The sequence below is a fragment of the Salvelinus namaycush genome, chromosome 3 (genome assembly GCF_016432855.1).
Source record: "Salvelinus namaycush isolate Seneca chromosome 3, SaNama_1.0, whole genome shotgun sequence".
NCBI classification, from domain to species: Eukaryota; Metazoa; Chordata; class Actinopteri; order Salmoniformes; family Salmonidae; genus Salvelinus; species Salvelinus namaycush.
Window position 1 is genome coordinate 62,562,976 of NC_052309.1, and position 6,934 is coordinate 62,569,909.

The 6,934-nt window shown below is 43.8% G+C and overlaps 1 protein-coding gene across 1 annotated transcript; it reads right to left on the reverse strand.

The window, feature by feature from the left end:
* Positions 1–1,415: 1,415 nt before the first annotated feature.
* LOC120043969 (beta-1,4-mannosyl-glycoprotein 4-beta-N-acetylglucosaminyltransferase-like) lies at positions 1,416–4,681 on the reverse strand. Its single transcript, XM_038988565.1, has 2 exons — positions 4,433–4,681; positions 1,416–4,330 (listed from the first exon to the last, which is right to left on the reverse strand). The coding sequence occupies exons 1-2, from the start codon at positions 4,679–4,681 to the stop codon at positions 3,023–3,025; spliced, it is 1,557 nt and encodes a 518-aa protein (XP_038844493.1). The 3' UTR covers positions 1,416–3,022.
* Between the last annotated feature and the right edge of the window lie 2,253 nt (positions 4,682–6,934).

Below are 6,934 nucleotides of genomic sequence, written 5' to 3' on the forward strand. Positions count from 1 at the left end.
TTCTATTATGTTATTGAATGTACGTTTGTTTATCCCATGTGTGACTCTGTGTTGTTGTTTTTTCGACTGCTTTGCTTTATCTTGGCCAGGTCGCAGTTGTAAATGAGAGCTTGTTCTCAACTGGCCTACCTGGTTAAATAACGGTGAAATAAAAATAAATAAATAAAAATGTGTAGGATACCATTTTATGGATGGGACATTAAACGGTTTCCAATTGGCTTCCAATTGGCTCATTCACCCCCCTCCCCCCTGTAACTATTCCCCAGGTTGTTGCTGTGAATGAGAATGTGTTCTCAGTCAATTTACCAAGTAAAATAAGGGTTAAATAAAATTGTATTGAATAAAAAGTCCCATGTTACAGTAAAGAGAGCCATATCAATGATAACTCCTATGCTTTCCCTGACAATTCTGCGGCAATGATCTCCCAGAATTATTTCCTTCAAATTCATATTTTTCTAATAGACGGCCATCTAGAGTTCAGGCATGGAGAAGGCATCCAGTCTCGCTATACATTGCTTTAGGAAAGACAGACCTAACCGGAGTCACTGGCAGTGTGGTATTCCTGTCTAGACTCAAGAGGTACCTTAGTAATGCGTTTTCTGATAATGACTTTTGGATTTGAAACAAGTTGGTGAAACAAAACGTGTCCTTAATTAACACCTGTGTCTTTACATGGCCGTTGGGCTGGCACAGTGTAATTACAGTGTAGTATAGTATGGAGGTAATGCTAGGTAATAAACACATTAACTTTGACTCTTGTCAACTGAACAGCTATTTCTGAAAAATGACCCACATTGGGACGTACTAGTTCAATAAAAATATATAGTGGAATGATTGATGAAGGAAAAGACTCAGGACTTGCACAAGATTCAAAATAAGTCACATAAGATTAGTTATTGATTTTTATTTCAACAATACATTTTTTAAGTTAGAACACAGGAGCAGTACCTCATAGTTGTACAAAAAATATTGGACACCATCCAGAAATTACAAAAGAATTCCCCCTAAAAAAGCAAAGTCAACAACATCCAAGGCATTTTTTTGCTGTAAACATGCTGTGGACCTTAAACAACAGTGCAGTTTGTATAGTTGCCATTCATGCCATTCACATGCCATTCTCTAAGATTCCTGAGATTCTGGCCTTTAAATGTAGCCACTGTGGAAGTCCCACTTTTCATAATGTGGACTCCAGATAGAAAGATATCGAAAAGTGGCACCTTACAAATAATGTCTAACAAGATAGATAAAATACATATTCACACACACACACACACACACACACACACACACACACACACACACACACACACACACACACACACACACACACACACACACACACACACACACACACACACACACACACACACACACACACACACACACACACACACAATAGGGCAGAGGGAGTTTAAAAGTTGAGTGCACGAATAATCAAAACATGGATTGAGGAACGAGAGGTGTTGAGAAACAAGAGGTGTATCTGAGTTCAGAGTAAGTCGTTTTAAAGGCTGTGAGAGATTGTGTGCAAACTGCAAGTCAGAGCATCAATCAACGAAGCATCAGATTCCCAAGAGAAACATTGTCAACACACCAATAAATTATTATTATCCCCTTATTCCCAAAGTATTCTCCCAAGCCAAAGTAGTGCTAATGCCAATCCTGAACAAAAGTGTCCACATTGACATGCGGTCAGGATCATGGCTTCATAAAATCTATCAAAGATTTAACAACAGTGAACAAACAAACTAAGATATTCACAACATAATTATTTTGTTTTTGTTTTGCTGAGGCACTGGTTTCTGTTGAATAGGCCTCTCAGTGTACTCTATTGTAATTCAGGCAGGAACAAATTACTTGCAGCGTATCGAAGGCTGATCCGATTGATGGCAGACAGTCTGTTGTTTCTTAACTAAGCATTAATACATTCATAATTGTCATTGCTATACATCCTATTCACAGGGGATATGTCCCTAAGATCTGTAGGAATATTATTATGATGTTAATTATTTGGTTGTTGAAGAATTGTAATCCATTTTTAAGGACGAAACCAAGGAAACCATTGCGTTGTCTTATATACATGTCAAGTTGAGTGTCTAGAACAGATTGAATTACCAGACGTGATGTGAATCACTAGACCATAGCAGAAGAAATGGATTTTGTTTCTCAAGAATTTTCTCTCTCAATGAACAACGAATACAAATTACAGAAATGTCTAAAAGCAATGTGACAATTGTTTGCATGATTCCATGGTTCTAATTACATATTCTTTTTGGCCTCACATTTATTCACCTGTAAACCATACACAATCTGTTTACAAGAAGGCTATGAGAAAGTTGTGTAGTCAAATTAAGCGACGGCTAAGATAAGCCCATATTAGTGAGGGAAACCTGGATTTGTATTAAACAATATAAAACCGACTTTCCGTTTCCCGCTATATTTCCCTGTGTTGTTCGAACAACCATTTCAGCACAGTAACACAGTTTTACCACCACAGAAAGGTGCACTGATCGTTTTTCAGGTCTCTTTCTTCACAAAGGTCTCTGGAAACGCAAAACTGGTGGCACTAGAGGCACATTGTTGATCTGACTGAGGGAAAACTACAGTATCACTGGCCATTGGCCATCATCAGATAGATCTTCTATACATATATACCTGTCTGCCATCACGTCTACAGTTAGGAACTGTACAAAAGTCAACAGTCATCATGTCCCAAACGTAAACCGGTCCTTGAATGCTCTGGAGTAGAAGAGGCCTTTGTCGTTGAGGATTGTTAAACTATCATTTAAATATTGTGATTGAAAAGGGATAGAATCGGATAGAATGAGTCTCAGATGTCACTCATTACACCCCCTCTCAACCACTAGCTACTTCTTCTTCTGACAGGAAGTGGAGATTGCCCTTAAATCAGAGGCGTAGGTGGAGTTTTCATAGTTGTGTTCAGACAACACCCCTTGAAGTTAAAAATCCTTCCATTGAAATCAACAATGAGAAAATAATCCTCACCGGTTTTCTACCAGATTCAGGCATATGGGTTCTCAAGTATGTAGCGGTACAGCGGAAAGTTCTTTAACAGATATTTGGGTGCGTACATAGGCTCTTTAGGGTCTGTGGGTGGGTACTCCCCCACCGAGCCATCAAACCATCCCCCAGTCCGGATCAAGCCCTTGATGTAATTCAGGTCTCGTTTTTCCACGTAGTCGCCCCAGCGGGGGAAGTCTCCATTCTGGGCAGAGATTAGTTTATGGGAGATTCCCTCTGGTCTGAAGCACCAGGAACAGTGCCAGCCTGCGTAGTGGACGGGGCTCCCAATGGACCAGTGCACCAGGATGTGTCCACTCTCCCTCTGATAGTTCCGGAAACCCGGCATGGAGAAGTAGTCCCTGCGCCTCAGTGATATCCCGTCTCCATTGTAGACGGCGAAAAGCATGGCAACAGTGCAGGCGGAGTGGACTTCCAGTGTCCCGGGCTGCCTCCAGAAGAAACCATAAAGGGACTTTCTCATGTGGATGGACACAGGTTCCGTCCAGCCATTGTAGAGTTTGAGGAAGAGGATGCCCTCGCGAGCCGGGATCTCATCTGCGTCGTTGATGAGGAAGACATCATCCGGCCTGGCACCTTGTACCCTGGACATCCCGTCATAGCTTAAAAACGTCCGCAGGTAGTCGTCAGCGATCCACCCGTTCTGCTGGCCACCTTTAGGGAAGTGATCAAGGAAGATGTAGAGGATCTTGTGGCGCATATAGTTGTAGGTCCCGTTAAGCAGGAGGCGCAGGAAGTGCAGCTGCTTGGAATTTCCATAGGCCGTGAAGTTTGACTCACACACCAGGAAGAGGTCGACAGTGTCGGCCAGCTCGTGAAAGCGGGCGTGGAGGAGATCAAACTCGTGGTTGATATTAATGGCATTGATGACCCTTCGAGGAACCTTTCTCAGTGTCAGACGCGCCTTAGTGGGCAGGTTGGAGTGTTGCACCATGGTGGGGATGCCACAGTGAGGGCCGTGCCAGCCTTGGCGACAGATACACTTCACCAGCCTTTTCCCCCGGGCGTATTTCCCCTGGGCTGAATTGGGTTCCTCTTGCTGTGCATGCAGGATCTTACGCTGGCCCTCTCGTGCTGCTTGTCCTGAGTCGTCTTTGAGAAAAGCCATTTCCGTCCCCTCTCTGAAGCAATATGCTCCAGACTTGGTGTGCGCAAAGAATGGGGTGGGGTCATCGCGAAGATGGAAGCTCCGTTTGTGAAGTTCCCCCCATGGTCCTTTGGGGTCTGGGAGAGTGACCGTCATTCTGTTTACATTCCCTGAGTCAGGCTGCTCCTTGCGCCATGGGTCCTGAGTGGGAGAACAATAGGAGGAAAATCAAACATATCAATGACAATGTCATATAGACCCAAAACAATGTATAGGGAAAGTCGTGTCATCCGCCACCCTCACCTCACCGCCATGCCCAGTCCGTCTCTCCACCTCCGCATTCCCTTGGTCCTCCCGGTCATCCCCTGGTTCCCACAGGCCCGTGTCTGAGCGAACATTCCCTCTCCAGAGGAAGCCCAGGGCCTCGAGGTTGACGGAGGAGGTATACAGCTCTCTCAGCATAAGCATGTGGTGGAGGGCCTTGCAGTATTGCAGCAGGGAGAGGACACACAAGGCCAATGCGCCGAAGAGAAAGACCTTGTGTCGTCGCATCTTTGTCCTGAAAAACAGATACATTAACAAAACTCTTTAGCTAAATGGAAGTTTACAAACTCCTTAGTTACTTAACAGTTAGGCCCACATAATCATTCCGGTTGTTTTGGCATTGTATGCATGCTCATCAATAACTATTTGCATAAAGTAAAACAACAACTTGGCATAAAGAAACAAAAAAGCATGACCTATAGTAGATTTGAACCCTTTCACCTCATCACCCATTGTTAATAAATGACACTGGTAAAAAAAAAAAAGTATCTGGAAACCAGAAGAAACTAAACAGGAAATCAGAAGAACCTAACCAAGAAATGAGAAGAAACCACCCTCTACACTATCTGGGCAACAGAGCGTTGTGCATGTGAGCCCTGAACAAAAGTAGTAGAACTACATAGAAAATGACGCTCCACAGTCCAGGAATAGCATACAAAACACAAAGGGAGTTCAGTTACCAATTTCTTATTTTTTGAGATCTCGTCCTGTATTGGTAACCTGTTTGGGTTTTCAATTACAAGCCACCACTCACTGTAAGACTAGTGCTCCAACTGACTTTTTTGCTTGTGATTTTCCTACATGGACTGCAGGCACTCTGGCTATTTACACTTTAACCCCATTTTGCATGCTGGGCATGGCGGTGTAGGGTTAATATTGGGCATAAGCAAAACACGTGTGAAACTGGGTTGGTTATTATCTGCTTATAAACTCAGCAAAAAAAGAAACGCTCCCTCACTGTCAACTGCGTTTATTTTCAGTAAACTTAACATGTGTAAATATTTGTATGAACATAACAAGATTCAACAACTGAGACGTAAACTGAACAAGTCCCACAGACATGTGACTAACAGAAATTGAATAAATGTGTCCCTGAACAAAGGGGGGGTCAAAATCAAAAGTAACAGTCAGTATCTGGTGTGGCCACCAGCTGCATTAAGTACTACAGTGCATCTCCTCCTCATGTACTGCACCAGCTTTGCCAGTTCTTGCTGTGAGATGTTACCCCACTCTTCCACCAAGGCACATGCAAGTTCCCGGACATTTCTGGGGGGAATGGCCCTAGCCCTCACCCTCCGATCCAACAGGTCCCAAATGTGCTCAATGGGATTGAGATCGAGGCTCTTCGCTGGCCATGGCAGAACACTGACATTCCTGTCTTGCGGGACATCACGCACAGAACGAGCAGTATGGCTGGTGGCATTGTCATGCTGGAGGGTCATGTCAGGATGAGCCTGCAGGAAGGGTACCACATGAGGGCGGAGGATGTCTTCCCTGTAACGCACAGCATTGAGATTGCCTGCAATGACAACAAGCTCAGTCCGATGAAGCTGTGACACACCGCCCCAGAAAATGATGGACCCTCCACCTCCAAATCAATCCCGCTCCAGAGTACAGGCCTCGGTGTAACACTCATTCCTTCGACGATAAACGCGAATCCGACCATCACCCCTGGTGAGACAAAACCGCGACTCGTCAGTGAAGAGCACTTTCTGCCAGTCCTGTCTGGTCCAGCAACGGTGGGTTTGTGCCCATAGACGACGTTGTTGCCGGTGATGTCTGGTGAGGACCTGCCTTACAAAAGGCCTAGAAGCCCTCAGTCCAGCCTCTCTCAGCCTATTGCGGACAGACTAGTAGCCTACAGTAGATGTTTTTATTGTCTACATTTCATAACATTACACGGTAGGCTATAACCCAAAGGTGACCAATTAAATCTGTTCATTGAAATAAATAATCTCACGTTTCTTTAGTACTGTTGTTATATTGTTACATCATAATGCCTTTGGTGCTGGAGTATAATGTTGTTTCATCCACCAGCTAATGCCAGCAGTGCTGCTGGTCAGTGAAAGGTGAGTATGAAGACATTGGGGTCTTCAAGTCGTGGGAAGTACTGTCTTTGTAAGAGCTGACACGTAATGGTTGACATGGCTCCTGACACTACTTGTGCATAATCAGAAGTTGGTTTGAAGGTCAGCCATTCTAAGCTGTGTTTGTGAAAAGGACTGTACACTGTACTGATTACTTATTGTTGTTTTGGCTTTATCAAAGACACAGTTGAAGTCGGAAGTTTACATACACTTAGGTTGGAGTCATTAAAGCTCGTTTTTCAACCACTCCACAAACGTATTGTTAACAAACTATAGTTTTGGCAAGTCGGTTAGGACATCTACTTTGTACATGACACAACTCCTTTTTCCAACAATTGTTTACAGACAGATTATTTCACGGTATCACAAATCCAGTGGGTCAGAAGTTTACATA

Coding starts and splice junctions, on each gene's coding strand:
- LOC120043969 (XM_038988565.1), bottom strand. CDS start 4,681: ATGCGACGACACAAGGTCTTTCTCTTCGGCGCATTGGCCTTGTGTGTC. Junction 4,331..4,432: donor GGACTGGGCATGGCGGTGAG/GTGAGGGTGGCG, acceptor TCTCCCACTCAG/GACCCATGGCGCAAGGAGCA.